The following is a 20605-nucleotide window of genomic DNA, read 5'->3' as shown; positions in this document are numbered from 1 at the left end:
TCATGCTATTTCTACTGTAACAACACAGGATTGCTTCTAAGATAGACACTATTCTTTGTCCACCATGATTTATAATTCTATAAAGGTAAACCTCTGCCTCCGGATGCGAACAATCCCAAGGTTTATCATTCTTTTTTGTGTCTGGAGCACAAAGGCAGAGAAAATAAGGACATATTTTTCAGTGCATTGTGTTTGTATTGAAGTTGCTTGAAGTAAATAAGTTTCTAAAAGGCCCTCAAGAGTGCCGTTGTACTCAGGCAATTTGGCAATTTCAGACTGAAATGGTTTCTTTCTAAACTTTCTGAAGTTCTTTCATGGAAACAAGTGGAAGAAATAGTTTCTGTTATACCTCACTTACTGTATGTCACTTTGGTAGAAACATCACAGTGGTACTGGTTTAACACAGTTTTGCACTTGCTGACTGAGGTCAACACTTAACTGGATGTTTCTTGACATTTTTTGACTAAATGGTTGGAGATAAATGTCCCATGCTGATATAAGCTTGAGGGCTTTCTTCTGGGCTGACAGGGCTGAAATATGCATCCCAGTAAAATGAAATGGAACGCAATTGGGGCATGAATTCCTTGACGGTTTTTCCGCTGTTTTATAGGTAATTCTGGCTGTTTTTACATGCAGATCCAAGTGATTGCATGGAAATTACAAAATGGCTCCTGTTGAGCAACTGAGCTCTACTTTTTGGTTTTTAGTTTTACTTAAAAACACGATCACTTGATATGGAAGCAAAACCAGTGGGGAAACCAATGGTGGGGATTTACTGCAAAAAATCAGCTGAGATGAAATAAGCAAAGTCAGTCTACACAAAATTAGTCCACACAGAACTTCGCTTTGAACCTCTCTGCACCAAACCGACAGCAGCAAAGGGTCTGTAACTCTTTAAAGCACTCTTCTTCTCTTATCTTGCCAGGAAACAGAAGAGAAAGATCATCATCTTTAATGCTGTTTGAAAGAAAGGTGCTCTGTCAAAACAGATAAGGCTGTTCTTTTCTCTTTTCTTGGTTTCAGACAGTAAAAGCAATCCTTTATCGTAAAAAAGACTGAGAAGAAGAATGAAAAACATATCCTTTAGCCCTTGAATGTTCCATCCTATGTAACAAAATATTTAATTTTAATGTATTTTAAATGTTACCATGTACAAAAATGATGGATGACTGGCTGGATGGATGTTTCATTGCTCCACATGTATCTCAATGCTTTCAGTAGAGATCTTTGTGCCTTGTGACAAAAAACTGCTGCTAGCTAATGTATAGACTATATTCTTCAGTACTTGAAGTTTGTATTTTCAAATGTGCTGTAGAATTCTGTGGGGTCCTTTAATGGGTAATTGGGGTGGAATGAGTTCGCTGCTAAAATGCCAGAAGGTTCTGGGTTGAAGTCTAGAGAGAGATGATTACAGGGAAGAGGCTTGGGTAATTGACGGCCATTGAACAAAGGGATCACTGCTTCCACAGAGTTTGGCCAACATTTCCACAGGCCTTGCATTTAGCCAGCCTGTAATAATGAAGCTGTGTGTCTTTCTCCGTACTGTAGCCAATATATCTATCTCAATACTTTTATAGGCCTGTTGACCTGACAAGTAGTCAAATGGTTTAACCTAGAGCACAGTTTAGTCTGGCAGTGCGAGGTACTTTGTATGAAAACATTTGTGGATCTTCCTCTAAATTACTTCAGTTCAAGCGTAATAATACTAATATACCAACTTTCCAATGACACTTTTGTCAATCAAGACTAAGCGGCTGTCTACACGACACCGTTTTCAATTAAAAACTGAAACTTTTTATGCGCTTGGGCTGTTCGTTTACACGACAACGGCGTTTTACGGGGGCTGAAAACGCACTTTTGAAAATGATAGCGTTATCGTCTCCATGTAAACTACATAAACGCGAATTTGTGAAAACAGTGGCGTCATGCGCATGCATATAACGTGTTACCTCCGTGAAGTTGGCACCCCATAAAACGAAATCATTTCCAAAACTATGCCATTCGTTTGTGCTGCGTTTGTGCTGATTTGTGCCGCAAAAACCAACATTTGTGCTGGTTTCGTGTTTGAGATATTGAACATTATTTTTTGGGTTGCGTGACGTCACTCTCCACCCCATGTCCTTCAAATCGCTCCAAACCGGTGTCATTCGTTTGTGCTCGGTTTGTGCTGGTTTGTGCCGTTAAAACAAACACTGTATCTGTTTTCCTTTCGCAGATATAACAAATTTAATTCGGGAGCTGTGACGTCACTCTCCACCTCACCTCATCTAAATCGCTCCAAACCGGTGTCGTTCGTTTGTGCTCGATTTGTGCTTGTTTGTGCCGTTAAAACAAACACTGTATCTGTTTTCCTTTCGCAGATATAACAAATTTAATTCGGGAGCTGTGACGTCACTCTCCACCCCACCTCATCTAAATCGCTCCAAACCGGTGTCGTTCGTTTGTGCTCGATTTGTGCTTGTTTGTGCCGTTAAAACAAACACTGTATCTGTTTTCCTTTCGCAGATATAACAAATTTAATTCGGGAGCTGTGACGTCACTCTCCACCCCACCTCATCTAAATCGCTCCAAACCGGTGTCGTTCGTTTGTGCTCGATTTGTGCTTGTTTGTGCCGTTAAAACAAACACTGTATCTGTTTTCCTTTCGCAGATATAACAAATTTAATTCGGGAGCTGTGACGTCACTCTCCACCCCACCTCATCTAAATCGCTCCAAACCGGTGTCGTTCGTTTGTGCTCGATTTGTGCTGGTTTGTGCCGTTGAAAGAAACAGTGCAACTACGATCCCCTCTTAAACATAAAAAAATAAACTTTTTAAGTAGGCTACAGTTACATAACTGTCCACCCCATATGGTCCAAATCGTTGCAAAACTGTGCCGCTCGATTTGTGCCGTTACGATGAACATTGTATCTTTTTCCCCTCCTTAGAAATAACACATTGGATTCGGGACAGTGACGTCACTCTCCACCCCATGCCGTCCAAATCGCCCCAAACCGGTGCTTTTTGTTTGTGCTCGATTTGTGCCGTAGAAAGAACCATCATAAATTATTCCATTCTTTAGACATCACAAAATCTTTGGAGGAGTAGTAACGTCACGCAAGCAAGCCGCGCTCTCCATCCATCTCGTCTACAAACCTGTCCGGTTCGTTTGTGCTTGCACAGGGCCGCAGCTGTCAGCGTTCTTCTTTAGATATGGGAATGTTTTATTTTAGATTTATTTTATTTTGTGCTATTGACATTTGGTCTTTATATAATCACCAATGCACTACGATATGTAATGTATAGGCTACTGTCACTACTCTGGCTGTAAGCTACGTGTGACTGATGCTTAATTTTGTATTAAAATAAATTAAAATAACCAATAAAAAAAAATTATTAAAAAAATTGTGTAGTGTCTTAAGTTTTCTGAATAGGCCTACTTTTGACAGCTTACAGTGCCTGTTTGTGCTGTAAAAAGTTTCGTTTGTGCTGCTTCGGTTTTTTAGACATTAAAATCTATTATAATCTTTTATGCTGCATCGGGTTTTAAAATATTAATCACTGAATGTTTGGTCGATTCAAAACGAAAGACATTTATTTCTGTAATGTCAAAGCTGAATTTTCTGTATCATTACTCCAGTTTTCAATGTCACATTATTCTTTAGAAATCGTAAGATGTTGATTTTGTGCTCAATTATTATTGGTGCTCACTGCTCAGTTAAGAAAGGCTCTTATATTTTATCAATGTTTAATACACATTGCTTGTTTTTTTTATTTATGTTTTTGTTTGTGGAAACCGTGAAACCTGAGTGACCTCAGAATGACCTAAAAATATAATTTTAATGTCTAAAAAACCGAAATCTTTCGTTTTGAATCGACCAAACATTCAGTGATTAATATTTTAAAACCCGATGCAGCATAAAAGATTATAATAGATTTTAATGTTTAAAAAACCGAAGCAGCACAAACGAAACTTTTTACAGCACAAACAGGCACTGTAAGCTGTCAAAAGTAGGCCTAATTCAGAAAACTTAAGACACTACACAATTTTTTTAATAATTTTTTTTTATTGGTTATTTTAATTTATTTTAATACAAAATTAAGCATCAGTCACACGTAGCTTACAGCCAGAGTAGTGACAGTAGCCTATACATTACATATCGTAGTGCATTGGTGATTATATAAAGACCAAATGTCAATAGCACAAAATAAAATAAATCTAAAATAAAACATTCCCATATCTAAAGAAGAACGCTGACAGCTGCGGCCCTGTGCAAGCACAAACGAACCGGACAGGTTTGTAGACGAGATGGATGGAGAGCGCGGCTTGCTTGCGTGACGTTACTACTCCTCCAAAGATTTTGTGATGTCTAAAGAATGGAATAATTTATGATGGTTCTTTCTACGGCACAAAACAGCACAAATCGAGCACAAACAAAAAGCACCGGTTTGGGGCGATTTGGACGGCATGGGGTGGAGAGTGACGTCACTGTCCCGAATCCAATGTGTTATTTCTAAGGAGGGGAAAAAGATACAATGTTCATCGTAACGGCACAAACCGGCACAAATCGAGCACAAACGAGCGGCACAGTTTTGAAACGATTTGGACCATATGGGGTGGACAGTTATGTAACTGTACTTAAAAAGTTTATTTTTTTATGTTTAAGAGGGGATCGTAGTTGCACTGTTTCTTTCAACGGCACAAACCAGCACAAATCGAGCACAAACGAACGACACCGGTTTGGAGCGATTTAGATGAGGTGGGGTGGAGAGTGACGTCACGCAACCCAAAAAATAATGTTCAATATCTCAAACACGAAACCAGCACAAATGTTGGTTTTTGCGGCACAAATCAGCACAAACGCAGCACAAACGAATGGCATAGTTTTGGAAATGATTTCGTTTTATGGGGTGCCAACTTCACGGAGGTTAACGACCTCAGTCTATAGGTGTGTAGTGTTTCTTTACAAAGTGAGATCGCCAACTACTGGTCTGGAAGATGAATACAGCATTTTTAGTCACTTAATTGTTACATTTTAAAGGTGTAGCTTAATGTCTGACAAAAGACTTTCATTAATAATGACTCATGCATTAAGTCAGTTTTTCTATTCTCAGTTCCGGCTCCGGCTCCGGAAAATGAAGAGGTACTGGACATAAATAATAATAATAAAGAAAAGGAATAGTATGCTATTAATCTATTACATTGCACATTCTCAAAACTCTTGCTGTAAACACCCACAAACACAAGCCTGGCAGATTATAAATCATGCATTTTGCCATTAAAGATTCATGCAGTTCATAAAGCATAACTCTGGGTGTTTATATATACATATGTTTTTCCACACTTAATGTGATTTTTCTGGCTTACTGGGTTAGCCTGTGCATCGAATGGAGTATCTTTCAAGAGGGGTTTAGAGAAACATGGCCACTCATTATTTTGAGAACCATCTGCTTGTCGAGGTACAGACTGCAGAAAGATCTATTTCCTCTTCTACTCGATGATCTCCTGTAGCTGTTTGAAATGTTTGTAGCTCCTGTAGCTGTTTTGAAATGCTTGAAATCTTTTGGTTATCAGCCCAGCTTCCTAACCACTACGCCACCATAACAAAACATTCAGAAGAGGGAATGAATCTAATTAAATTAAACATTTCATGGTCTACCAACTAAGCTACACTGGCTCCAAAGTCACCATCCACAGCCAGTCATGCCTCATTCCCTTCACGTCCTCAACTCTCCAAGTACAAAATGACAAATCAAGCAGCTTTACAACCCATCCATGTGCTTCTCAATAGCCACCAGGCACTGTTTGATTGTGTATCAGCTTCATGGAGCAGCGGATATTGGCTTTGTTTGCCTACGGCTTTGTCGTTTTTCATCTGGGTCCCTTTTTTTTTTTCATTTGGTATCGGAGTTCACTGAAATGTGTACAATTAGGATCCCCGGAAAGACTAATAAACAAATTTGACAAATTGCCAGTGCTCAAAGTAGAATGAATATACAAAATGAAAGAAATAAATCCATCCATTTTCCAATCTGTTTGTCCCATGTTAAAAACTAAAAATCAATATACAGAAAAGTAAAATTACATATTACATATACATACATACACACACACACACACACACACACACATATATATATATATATATATATATATATATATAGGTTTTCCCAGATAAAAAAAAAAAAAGGATAGAGAATGAAAGATTCAGGATTCGGACACAACATTGACACCTTATGCAATCAGCTGTGTTGTTATTGCTTTGGCTTAGATGAATTAAATTAATCTTCTTGGTCGCCTCCAGGTGCTTCAAAAGCGATATCCTGCATGAGTTGCATTTCTCTGCCCACAAACAAATCTAATTTATTTGATTATTAGGCAACAAAGCAGCACAATATGACTGATGATATTCCATTGCTTTTTGGGGTGCAAAACAGGCTGGAGAATCAGAATTGCATCTTTAGAGGCCTGTAAAATTAAGCTGATTTAACAAAGCTTGCTTAGTTCGGGATTGTCTCCACATTGGAGACAGAACGGGCAAATCAGAGGCACACAGTGCCCGGAAACACAAGGTAGCGCCAAACACAATGCACACCACTGAGAATCCAATTTTGGCTTGATTTGGAAGTCATGGAACCACTCATAGGAAGTACAGAGAGAATAGAAAGGAGAGAAAGGATGCATTGAGGGAATACAGTCTGCCAGCTCCGGAATAATGTAAAATCCTAAAGACAGATAATTCACAGATTAGTCCGGATCAAGGCCGTGTGGAAGAGAAAACCCATCAGCGCCCCAAAAGGACTAGTGTGAATCCTTTTCTCAGGTGGAAATCAGAAGGTTTGCCAATTGTGCAAAATATTAAAATTACCATATGAATATGAAGTCTTTTTCATTCTGGTTAAAGCAGATTAAAATCTATTCAGGAAACTAATCATCAAAGTTCAAAGCAAAAAGGCTATATTAAATTAAAATAGAAATATTTTAAATTTGTATAATCTTATAAATAACTATCATTTATAAGATTTAGAAAATCTAAAAAAAAATATACATTGATACAGTAACTTTATTTTTTAAATGAGCATTACATAGTTCAAAATACTGAACAAAACATTCACTTCAAACCCCTTTGAGAACGCACACAAATTCTTCTTAAATGTGAAGTTATCGACCCAATTTCCCACCCTCATGGATCATACTTCACATTTTCTTTCTCAAGCATATGCTTTTGTCTAGAATTCAATCTGTAAGGCACATGAGGGAATTTGCAGCCAACCTAAATTTAAACCAGAGTTCAATTTACTCTGGATATATGACAGTGATGTATCAAAATATGACGAGTATTGCTAAGATTTACACACTCCCTGAGCACACTAAAAATTTAGGCAAGGACAGAAACACCACAAATCACAGTCAATGTCGGTGTCACTCACTGTAATAAGTACGCTTTCATAAGCTTTAAAAATGGCAGCAGTCTTCAGACTTTAATTGAATCAGTTCTGTTTGGAATGATACTCAAGGGGGCAATGAAGAGCTCGGGAATGTCTGCCACCTTCTGTGTGGAACAAAGTCGGATTACGAAAAATGTCTGTTGGTAGGCAGCAGGAATGGGAATTGTGAGTATGCAGTGAAAAAATGTGTATTCAAATTTTAAAGCAGAAATGGCAACATTACAGTGATCCATGATTGAAATGATTCATGATTCAATTCATGATTCATCAATTTACTGATTCGCCAATTAATTGATTCACTGATTCTTTCAGCATAAAGGCCCGTTCACACCAAGAACATTAACTATAATGATAAAGATAATTATATTGTTTTAAAAGTCATCACCACAACGATGATAATAACACAATATAACACTGGAATCACTTTCAAAATAAAAATTTCCCAGCTGATGAAGGATAAAAACACTGACAAACAATCAGAATTCATCCGACTTTTAAGAGACCAGGCATTTAAATCAGCAGATGACAAAACTTCAGCGTGTGCTTACGATAAACAGAAAGCTATCGCACGTTGGTGTGGGCGCTAATATTGTTATCATGGTAACACTTCACAATAAGGTTCATTAGTTAACAACCTTAGTTAGCATGAACTAATAATGAACAATACTTCTTCAGCATTTATTAATCTTAGTCAATATTAATTTCAACATTTACTAATATGTTGTATACTGTGAACTAACATGAACAAACAATGAACAGCTGCATTTTTATTAACTAACATTAGCAAAGATAAATAAATACTGTAACAAATGTATTGCTCATTGTTAGTTAATTTTATTTAATACATTAACTAATGAACCTTACTGTAAAGTGTCACCGTTATCATTATAGTTGTTAACGGTATGAACAGACCTTAACAGAACACAGTAACAATTCTTGTTTAAATGCATGTCAAACATAACAAAATGAATGACTTGTGGTTCAGTAAGTGAATCTGAATAATTCACTAACCAGTAATTCAGTTTGATCCGAACTGCCTCACAAGACTCATTTGTTTGGGAATCAAACTACACTGCTTTGTTTCATGCAAGAATGCATACTCAAGAAACAGAACTGCATTTTTACATTTTTAGCATTAAAAACATCTTGGTGCCCATTTGGTACTCACGAGTACTCACAAAAAAATACATTGGTGTCTATTTGGTACTCACAAGTGGTGGGCTTGTTGCAGTTGTGCCCGTGCCGGAAATACTGTGGGTTCTCGATCACTGGGATACGGGTCATACCGATCACCACAGCGTCAGGCCCAGCGTCCAGGGTACACGGGGTTATGATGCCGTGATTGACGTGGTGAAGGGGGCTGGCGGAGTCTTCTTCACCGCTGATCACAGCCACGGGTCCTGCAGAGAGAAAAAGAGAGCCATCACACAAAATGACATTGGTTCCTTAATGGAAAATGAATGCAGCGTAATACATCTGAGAGGGAAAAGCGGGCAGGCTCATTTGTCAGAATAAACGTTATCTCTTAGAGCTGCGACTGGCCTCTGAGCTCTTCTCTGTCATTTGGTCACACATTAACCGCCTCGGCCCGATCCAACCCCAGAAGCCTCAGCTGCCGTGGCCCCGGGCCACGATAAATACTGACTCCCCAAGTTTCCCAAAGTCCCATCATCGGCTCATTCAGTGGCGTCAACAAAAATACGCCCACATTCAGTTTTGGGCCTCCAAGCTGGCAATAAATAAATGTCAGGCCTAGACAATAAAGAAGGCCTGACGGGTGCCATGAGAGAGTTTCAGGACAGCTGACTAAACCAGCACTTTCCCAATAGGGTCATTGCTGCATTTATGTTATCAATTTTTGCATCATTTCTTCCATCATTGTTCCTGATAAATAAAATTAAATAAACATTAATTATTTAATGTTTAAATTCAAACAATGTTGTATATCTTTAAATTTGTATTTAAGTTGTTGTATAAATATTTAATATAGCAGACTGTTGAGCTCTGAATAAAGCCCCTTTCACACAGAGATTCCGGAAAATACACGGATAATGTGTCCCGGGATCGTTTGATTTTGGTTCATTCACACTGCCAGTGATTTTCCGGAATCTGTGAGTGCGTTCACACACATCCCGTAAAGACACGTGACTTTAGGATGTCAGATGTCAGTTCTGCTGATAGCTCCTCTTTGTCATTTCTACAGGAAGACGAGTCCATACTCCCCAGTAGCGTCACTGGGTTTGCCGTGTCATCACTACGACACACCCCTTACGGCATTGGTCCTGGCTTTTGTTAACACAGGGCGCGTTCCGGGACTGATCCCGGCAATGTTACTAGGTCCCCATCCCGGCATCGATCCCGGGACGTGTTTGCATTCACACAGAAGGCACTCTAGCAATTTTACTGTGTGAAAGGGGCTTAAGTGAGCTAACATTTGAATGCTTTGAATGTTCGACAACATGTTATATTGTGAGAACATACAGAAACACTCAGGGTGTCATTCAAGGCTTTTTCTAAGAGAGTTTCATGGTCGAACTGAAGATTCACAGGGCTATTTAGTTCATAAGGTCAGACATCTTGACACAAGGCCTATGAGTGAACTGGATATAGACAGAAAGAGCCAGTTATTATTATTAATTGATTTCATAGTACTCAAAGAAAGCTTAATGTTACAAATAAGTACTGTAGGGGTGTATCACAATACTGAACTCACGATACGATATTATTGCGATACTCCAAGACATATGATAAAAGGTTAACAAAAAAATTACTGTTTATTAAACTGATAAATTTGATATTACATTGTGTGTATAAATGAATATTTTTGGACTTGGTGCTGGAAACCCAATGCACAGGCCAATAGAGACACCAGAATAAAAATATTCATGATTCTGAAGCTGAAAATACAGTTATTTTAGACGAATATGTTTCCCTATTGCATTATTATACATTAAATTATATTCAACAACATTATATATAATATTTTAATGTAGTACTGAAACTAAAACTCTGAAAACTTTAATTTTTTCTCACATAGTAATTTTTATTTTGGGTGAACTATTCACGATACATATTGTCACTATTCACGATACATATTGTTGCATTTTTGTATTGCGATATATTGTGACACGATATAGTGTTACACCCCTACAAATAAGCATAGCTGCTTCAGTGTTAGAGACACAAAGACTCATAAGAAAATTATGAAAAAACATGTAGAATATTCATTGGAATTGTTTTTTCCCTCCTTTGGAAGGTATCATGACAGGAAGACAGTCGGTAAAGTAAGCCATACTAAAGGAAAAACAAGTAAACAAATATATAAATGAGCAGAATATTTTGAAATATCTATCAAATGCTTCACTAATTTGAATGACTACTTTATTAGGAAGCATACCAGTCGTCATTAAGGTTCCATTTGGAATTTAGTTGAACTGCAAAATGAAAGACTTTTATCTGATCTTATTCTGCTCTTTGTGAACTTCAATCAGAAATCCAAATGTAATGAGCAGCCGCAAATCGCATTTCTGGCTATAAATTGAGATTATTTTGAGACAATAACAGTGGTCTGCTGTGACACATTTAAGTGGAAATCTTGGGGAAAAGTCTTAATTAGTTTTAGCCTTTAAGACAGGAGACAACGTTCAATGTCTAATGACCCCTGCAGCTAATTGGGTCATTAAAATACTTTTCTTTTCTTTAATTGGAAAGTCTAAAAGCCCCAAAAGTACCATTCAAATAATTATTGTAAATAACAAAAGTCTTAGCAAGGTGAAAAAATAACACGATTACTCCTGTTCTTTCAAACCATCACCCTAATAATAGTCATATGGTCATTAATATTATTATTATTATTAATATCATTATTATTCAATGGTTCAAGTCATCCATTCATTTTATCCTCAAAATGAATAGATGTTTTTCATTAGCTCAGTTTTTGCTTATCCGTGCATTAGTAATATTACATATTAAGCCTAAAACTAAAAGCACTCCTTAAAATTCCTCCTTGGTATCTTCAGGTTATACTTAGAGATGTGCAAGGTCAAACGCAGCTGTTAATGCGCTTCAAAATAAACACATAAAGCATATCAAATGGCACTTTCAAAATCCTATTATACAGCTGGCACGGTGAATTGAAGATTGCATTCACTCGATGTTGCCTTTTGGCATTTTGAGTTAGAAACTCCATCAATAAAGTGCTGGAAACAATTTAGGTGGTCGAACAGAAAATGGGTAGCTTCCTCCTGTTGTCATCATCTCTATTGACCTAGACAACTGTGTTTTATCCATAAGTTTCCATTTATTTTAAAGGACATCATTCTCTGTCTGACAAAAAGACAAAGTCACTATATTCCAAAGGATACGTTTTCAGAAATCATAAAAATAACAAAAATACATGTATAAAATAAGCGCACGTATTATCAAGCTGCTTTACGTGTACTTTGAGCTCTCTGCTGGGACTGAGCACTACATAAAACGCTTAAAAAAACACATTTCAGTGATGAATTATGTTTTTATTCCTTCTTCCCGTACAATGAAAGCCTCAAGGCCAATATTATTTAGTGCCTACAAGGAGACATTATTTGATCTTTTATTTTATTTATGCATCGGAAGAACAAAGTCAGTTTAATAAGATTGTGAGATGGGCGGAAGAGAACCAGCAAAACCTCCATAAAGACTATGGGGTGGGAGGGGCTAGAATGTAACTGGAAGTGCCTGAATTAGATTGTTAACGATGGCTGTAAGGATGATATTCAAGAAATAATGTTACATTTTGGTGTGTTCGTCAAACATATTAAATGCAGAAGAGAGCCCCCATTTCCATTTATATTCATTTTATGGAAAAGAGCAGCCTGGACATTCTCCTAAACATTTATTTTTTTTGCTTCACTAAAAATCTTTTTTTTTCTCACAGACATGAGAAAATAATGACAGACTTTTCATTTATGGCTGAAAACACTTTAAATCATTGTGAATATCTGCAGCCATGTGTAAAAAAAAAAAAAAAAAAAAAAATGCTTGGCTTCTCTTGTTTTTTAAATGCAGATGATGTGCTTCCCCTTTCTGGGCTGATTATCATACAGGATTCCACTTACAAGAAGTTTTCACACAGTTGTTAATTAGTGCTGAAAATAACTGCGGTAATCCTGCATGAGGACATGCATTACACATGCAAACTCGCACACAAATTATCCCCTTGCTGTATGTATCACAGCAACTTCACACAATTTGTGCCATATGAGTGACAGCACTGCATGATAGACGTGTGTACTGTAACCCAGAATTACAGTGAACTCACTTTTTGTCATCGCAATGATTTTTCCGAAGTATGATAATAGTGGAGCTGTCTATCACATCTAAATGAGGCAGGAGGGACTCATCAAAACTGAGCGCTTTCTGGAACGTATGGAACCATCCTAACCACAAATAACTGATTTGAAACCACATTGAAATTATATATATATATTTTTTATAATTTTCTTTTCATTTATAATTACAACAATTATAAATAAGTATAAAAATAATAGTAATAATAATAATAATAATAAAAATGTATCTAATAGCAATGTTAATAATAATACAATAGTCCTATTTTTATTATTATTATTATAATTTTTATTATTATTGAATATATGCACTGAAATTGTATATATGACAATAATTTAATAAAATATTATTATTAAATTATTAATAATAATTAAAATACAATTTTAATTAATTATATTATATTTTATTATATTATACAATTATTTGCATTTTATTATTATTAATATTATATTAATACTAGTTTTAATAATTGTAATAAATTATTAATAATAATAATAAATTACAAATGTATTGTAATTTTATAATAATAATTAAGTAATGTTATTTTATATAATCCATATACACTTTAACATATATTATTCCAAATTATTATCATCATTATCATTTCTATTATATATGTATATAATACATTATTATTATTATTATTATTTATCTAGCTTAATTTCTTAATTTTCGAACTATGACAAAGTGTAACATTTTACTTTATATTTGTAAAACAAAACAAAAAAACAATCAACAACCCAAATGAACAAAAAGCGAAAGGGTTCTGAGCAGAATTACATTTTGCGATTGAGTTTTGGGAACAGGGCAAAAACAACATAAATCAGGTTTATCTTCTCACTCGCGTTTCTGATATGATCACAGATATATTTTGGAGTGTTTACACATGCAAAACGCATAGTTAGCTAAACATTGGTTATCGTGACAAATCCAGAAGGAAACACGGTTTATCATGACTGAGAATCACACTGCACGCAGTTAGAGACGGGCATAATCAAAACTGATCTCAATCTCTCTGCTCTTTTTTCGAACTTACACTTTTAAACACGCACACACCTGCTGGGACCGATTCTGCGCAAAAGGTGACAGGGACGATTGATCCTGTTTATAAAGGCATCTGAACCCTAGCTGTCTGAAAGCCATTTGCCTGGAGTTGATGTGGCTTCCTTTGATGTTGAAAGTCCACTAAGCACTGTATCTCAGGTAGCTATAAAAGATAAAACAGGCACTATCCATGCCCAATTCTCTCTTATGGCAATTGTGCGCTGATTGCAATGCAAAGCAACCATGCAAGACCAGCGCGAATAAATTACTCACATTACTTCCTCTGATCTCACCAATGTGAATTGAAGTGTCTCCTTGACATCAAACCACCTTGTTCGAGAGGGAGAGACAGAGAGAGAGAGAGGTACAGACATGGGAAAAGGGGATGATTCATACTTTCCTTAGCATATGAGCCTGATTGGAAGTGGTGGAGCTGGAAAATCATCCATATAAAAACACTCAAGCCACTTCCTATGGCCGTAATTGCACTGTCCCTTTTGCTCATTCCTGCGCAAACCACAGTAGTCGGTTGCTTTTCTTGTCTTCCTGATCTGTGAATTGCCCAGATATATCTGTGGTGCCCCTTGGTGTCAGCGGCAATGACAAAACTCTTTTGTTGGGTAAACAGAGAATATGAACACAGTGAATCGGCTCCCCGGTGTTCTGACTGCCTGCAAGGCAGACAACAATGCAGTCTTCATCTCTCCACTTTTCTCTTCCAAAACACTCTTCAATTGCATCTCAGTAAGCATGTCTGGACTCAACAGTTATTTACACAAAACATCCTCAAACATAAAGAAACGCTGGGTGTGAATTTGGGTTTTATTTTATTGTAGGAATAATTTTTATTGGACTTGACATGAATAAGGAACAAATAAGGAAGTCTTTCAACATGGAGAGGCTTAACATTCAGAAAATGTAAATATTGTAAATATTGCATGAGATACACTCACCTAAAGGATTATTAGGAACACCATACTAATACTGTGTTTGACCCCCTTTCGCCTTCAGAACTGCCTTAATTCTATGTGGCATTGATTCAACAAGGTGCTGAAAGCATTCTTTAGAAATGTTGGCCCATATTGATAGGATAGCATCTTGCAGTTGATGGAGATTTGTGGGATGCACATCCAGGGCACGAAGCTCCCGTTCCACCACATCCCAAAGATGCTCTATTGGGTTGAGATCTGGTGACTGTGGGGGCCATTTTAGTACAGTGAACTCATTGTCATGTTCAAGAAACCAATTTGAAATGATTCAAGCTTTGTGACATGGTGCATTATCCTGCTGGAAGTAGCCATCAGAGGATGGGTACATGGTGGTCATAAAGGGATGGACATGGTCAGAAACAATGCTCAGGTAGGCCGTGGCATTTAAATGATGCCCAATTGGCACTAAGGGGCCTAAAGTGTGCCAAGAAAACATCCCCCACACCATTACACCACCACCACCAGCCTGCACAGTGGTAACAAGGCATGATGGATCCATGTTCTCATTCTGTTTACGCCAAATTCTGACTCTACCATCTGAATGTCTCAACAGAAATCGAGACTCATCAGACCAGGGAACATTTTTCCAGTCTTCAACTGTCCAATTTTGGTGAGCTCGTGCAAATTGTAGCCTCTTTTTCCTATTTGAGGTGGAGATGAGTGGTACCCGGTGGGGTCTTCTGCTGTTGTAGCCCATCCGCCTCAAGGTTGTGCATGTTGTGGCTTCACAAATGCTTTGCTGCATACCTCGGTTGTAACGAGTGGTTATTTCAGTCAAAGTTGCTCTTCTATCAGCTTGAATCAGTCCGCCCATTCTCCTCTGACCTCTAGCATCAACAAGGCATTTTCACCCACAGGACTGCCGCATACTGGATGTTTTTCCCTTTTCACACCATTCTTTGTAAACCCTAGAAATGGTTGTGTGTGAAAATCCCAGTAACTGAGCAGATTGTGAAATACTCAGACCGGCCCGTCTGGCACCAACAACCATGCCACGCTCAAAATTGCTTAAATCACATTTCTTTCCCATTCTGACATTCAGATTGAGATTGTCTTGACCAGGACCACACCCCTAAATGCATTGAAGCAACTGCCATGTGATTGGTTGATTAGATAATTGCATTAATGAGAAATTGAACAGGTGTTCCTAATAATCCTTTAGGTGAGTGTATTTTCTTCTATGAGGATAGATAGATAGATAGTTATTGCAGGCTTTTAATTACAATTAACTGACTATGAATTGTCTAATACAGTTGAGAAGGTCTGTTGAGTATAGAAAACAATTTTACAGACATTTGATGTGTTTAAAAGTACCTACCATTCACGCAAGGTTTTTCTTAGGTTATCTAATATATCTAATATCTCTCGAAAAAAAAAAAAAAAAAAAAAAAACATGGGATTTAAGCCTCTTATGCTTTTTTATTTTAATGTAAGTCAAGTGCATCGTACAGAAAGTGCCTAATAGACCTCATTTGCTGCTTATTTCCTCTTCAGTGAGGACGGCCCACTATACACTGACAAGCGCAGAGGAAAAATGGAACGATTATGAGGAGAAATTTTTCATAGAGTGCCTCCTTAAGTAATAAGCAGCTCGTTCGCTTGGTATGAGAGATGGAAATGTGGAAACACTTTGAAAACAGCAGCTTACTAGTTATCACAATTTCATCTCTGTGAAACAGATTAATAGTACAGCAGCTCCTGGAGCCTCAGGTGTACTAAAGACTCACCGCCCTTTCTAATATGCATTTCAAATACACTTTCCTTGAACATTAGCTACATTTATTAGTACTCATACTCCGGTTTAAATATTTTAGGGAGTGCAACGAACACTAATAATACCTCACATTGTGCCATTTGTTGAGGAATCTAGTGCTATTTCTTTTCAGACTTACAATTTGACCCCAACCAGACTCAAATTTGCAAGCTTAACTCAAATGCTACATGCTAACCGCTAAGCCTCAGTTCTGATGCTTTTATGCACCTATTTTAATTATTTTTTCCTCTCTCAGCTTGTCACGGTATACAGTATTCTTCCAGCACAAATCAACAACGGCATGATTAGCTCCCTATGTCATAAAACAATGTTAGCACCTTCGCTAGTCAACAAAACAGAGTCCCGGTACAGGAAGCATTAATATCCCCTGCCAGCACCTCTGCAGTCGGGCCAAACAATGAAAAACCGGCTGGAACATAAAGGCAGTCAGTCATCTTTATGTTCCTTAACAAAGTAGGCCATAGTCACAACATTCGATGTGCATTTTGTTTATAGCTGTATAAACGCCCGTGGAGCTGGAGGGGAAGGACAGGACAGCCGCTTCGCCCTGAAGGGACAGATGAAGAAGCAAATAGTGACCAAATCTCCGCAAACATAAATCTGTCAGACACACACACACACACACATTAGCAAGATAAAGGACACTAGCACAAGACTGAAATCTCTTTGTATCTGAACAGCTAAAGGTTGGTTCTTATTATAAAGGAGAAAAACGATTCTTTGCAACTATGATGGCAGGCGCTATTTATTATTTTGATTTTAGCAAAAATAAGATTGTGAAGAATAGAAGTGCAGCTCAATGCACTTTCTTAAAGTGATAGTTCACCCAAAATTGTAGCCCATACAAGACGTGCACAATCGCTAAATTCTACATGTATTTTAATATACAAATAAATTGTAAAGAAAAATAAATATAAAATCATATATTTAAAGCCTGGGATGATGAAAAATAGATGCAATTTAAAATAAAAGTTCTATATTTAAATTCATAGATTAATATAGAACGATGGATGGATATTAAATGTTTGTCTATGCTTCACAGCTATTTTGTTGTTGTTCACGTCAAACAAATATTCTCTTTGCTTTTATGTTAACTCTCAAGGACACTGACATGTTTAGCTTTGTTCGTTCAAGGTCTGTTGTTTAAGATGCGATGTGAAGAACAAACAGAATACGACATGGACTCAAAAACCCGCTTCCAGAGAACGGTTCATGTTAACACACCGGTGGCACATTTATGCGTAATGCTCACATGTACATTCACTACAAACCATGCAATATTTCGAACGTGCGAATCACAACAACGTGCAAAGGCTTACATACAGTACCGGCACTGCTGAAATGTTTCACGCTCAGCAAATTCCCCTGGTTAGGAAACACTGCAAACTGCAACGCTCTGTTTGAGACTCAAAGGATCCTCATAGCTCATGACTTTCTCAGACGTAATTATCTCTGAACGTAATCAATTAGACAATCAAATCAAAGCAGTCAATATTTTGTCATGTATTATTAATTTGAAGTAAATCTGACGAAATCTCATTTTAAATTAATATAACTGTGCTAATGAAAATCCAAAAAGAAAGAGAAAACAATCGCTGTCTCAAGTGACTAGCTGCTAGCATGAGCGCACATCTCTCCATCATATGAGTCACAGCATTGCTTTAAAATTCGGCCTGAGGGTATCATGGTTTCATTCTCGTTCATTATGTCAACTGGCAGTGTGTAATGGCACCCCTAGGGGACTGGAGGTCCTCGTCGCATGCAACCTTGTAGTGACCCTGTGACGTCTTGAGCATATTGCAATTGGCAACTGACCAGCTTGTGTCCTAAATGGAAAAATGAAATATAGCCATACGTTTGGGCTGCCAATATTCCTACAACTCCTGGAGCGATTTTGTAAAGTGACGCAAGATCTGTGACAGTAAATCAGAGTGCGGTATCGCTCAGGTGCACCTGACGCCTCTATACGGTATTTTACCCTCAGAGACCCCCTCTGGTGAATCTTAGATAGAGGAATAGAGGAACCGGAGGAAGGGAGGGAGAAAGAGAGATAGAGAGCAAAGAACACATATCAACTGGAATGGTGACAGCCACACACATTCATCGCACAAGGAAAACATTTGGCTGATTGTGCGCACCGCAGTGAGGCTTCACATGGCTGGCAGGTGTTTGATTCCTGTGGAATGCTAATGACCCTGATCTCCCAGAAGAAGAAGAAGAAAAGAGAGAGAGAGAGAGAGAGAGAGAGAGAGAGAGAGAGAGAGAGAGAGAGAGAGAGAGAGAGAGAGAGAGAGAGGCTGATTGTTGAAATGGAAATCTGACTTGAGAGATGAGCAATAATGTAACTGACTACAAAACCTGCCCACAAAAAGTGCATTGCAATCTTTTGGCGTGTTTAGGTCGTGTCGGAATGATCTTATTTATGAGCTGAACGCACATGAGCTCCACCAAGTCGGCATGAAATGGAAATTCACCCAATCTATTTTTTAAATGCATGGCATTGATCTTATTGTGAATGATTCATCAATGCAACATTTTTTTATCTTGTAATTTTTAATCCAAATGTCATGATTCAATCTTACTCAATCTTTGAAAGCGTTGCGAAATGTACAAGAAACAATCTCATTTTGCAGCCTGGGTTGTACGTTATATCGCAACTTTTAAGTTAATACCACTGCGAAACCTGTTCCTTTCTTTTCAATTAAAGATTTGTGGTGTAAACAAGTTGTACATTTTTACGATACCATTTAGTTTCTAGCTTGACAGATATAACTCATATAGCTGGTTTATGAAAGACTTGACCAAACTACATTTCCTATAATGTGCATTTTTCATTAGCATTAAATGCTAAACAGCTTCATGTTTTTGTCAGGAAGAACGAACAAAAATAGAAGAATAAAAAATTTGAAATTGTCCAGAGAACCTATTTTATTCAGACTAAAATCACAAAATTTGATATCACAAGTGTCTTTAGAGTTACATGATTCAAAGCAATCACACTATATTTCAAAATAGTAAGCATTAGCAATTAGCCATTCTCAGTTTGAGACCAGCAGGTTTTACGGGCCGAAGCGGAGCTAATTTCTCCGGTCTGCCAGCCTTTTGTACAGTTAAAACTCTGGTGGAAAGGTGTCTCTATATGGGGTGCGTTGTCAAAATGGAATCCTGCCGGTAAACTGCCTATTATATTTTAGTGAGAGAGAAAAGCTGAGACGAGTGCTGTAGACGGGTGTAGAGATAGGCAAACAGGAAGAGACGCCACGGGGGAGTTGAGGGGACAGAGAGATGGACAGAAGGAAGATAAACTATCAGAAAGAGGAGAGCTGAGCGCCAGGAGGGACCACACGGGGCCAGAACCCTCATTTGTTACCCACCCAGGCAGACGAGCCTCCTGTGTGCTTTTATTGAACAGTGTCTTCCTGATAGATCTCTACTGCCCATGTAGAGGGGATGGGAGACAATGACCTTAACATCATCCTGTTCTGACTGAGTCGTGCAATCCACTTCCTGTATTGGTGCCGCCCACCCCGTCACATGTTCCTGTATTCTCTCTCTCCTACTGTTCGGAACGGACTGCTTACTCCACACTGTATATACTGACATATATATATATATATATATATATATATATATATATATATATATATATATATATATATATATATATATATATATATATATATTATTACAAAATATAATAATCATAATATATGCATAAACCACAACCAAAAAAAAAAATTAACTAACTTTAACCAACCTTTTTTTTTTTTCTCTCATTAAAATGACTTAGTTATGCAAACCATGGTTGAAAATAGAATGTCTGCATGAATTACAGCGATGGAAATTTAGTGTGAAAAGGTGATTAATTATGAAAGCAAAGCAAGCAGGAATACTATGGAAGTCAATGGGACCCAAAAACTGTCTGGTTACTGACATTCTTCTAAATATCTTCCTTTCTGTTCAGCAGAAGAAAGAAATTCATACAGGTTTGAAACAACATGAGGGTGATTATATGATGACAGAATTTTCATTTTAAAAGTG

General features: G+C 37.4%; 1 protein-coding gene across 2 annotated transcripts in view; it reads right to left on the bottom strand.

Annotated features, from left to right (window-relative positions):
- Positions 1–20605, bottom strand: part of ntrk3a (neurotrophic tyrosine kinase, receptor, type 3a) — a gene marked incomplete at its 5' end in the record, with an annotated part of 210137 nt that overhangs the window by 42787 nt on the left and 146745 nt on the right. For both annotated transcript variants that reach the window (XR_014603703.1, XM_084094591.1), the window contains one exon: positions 8641–8829. Coding sequence is in view for 1 of the 2 variants with exons in the window: in XM_084094591.1 (XP_083950717.1) it covers positions 8641–8829 (189 nt within the window). The remainder of the gene's footprint in view (positions 1–8640; positions 8830–20605) is intronic.

Source organism: Abramis brama (assembly GCF_963993115.1).
Source record: "Abramis brama genome assembly, chromosome: 20".
Lineage (NCBI taxonomy): Eukaryota > Metazoa > Chordata > Actinopteri > Cypriniformes > Leuciscidae > Abramis > Abramis brama.
The sequence above is the reverse complement of the archived record's forward strand: the minus strand, read 5'-3'. Positions and strand labels throughout refer to the sequence as shown.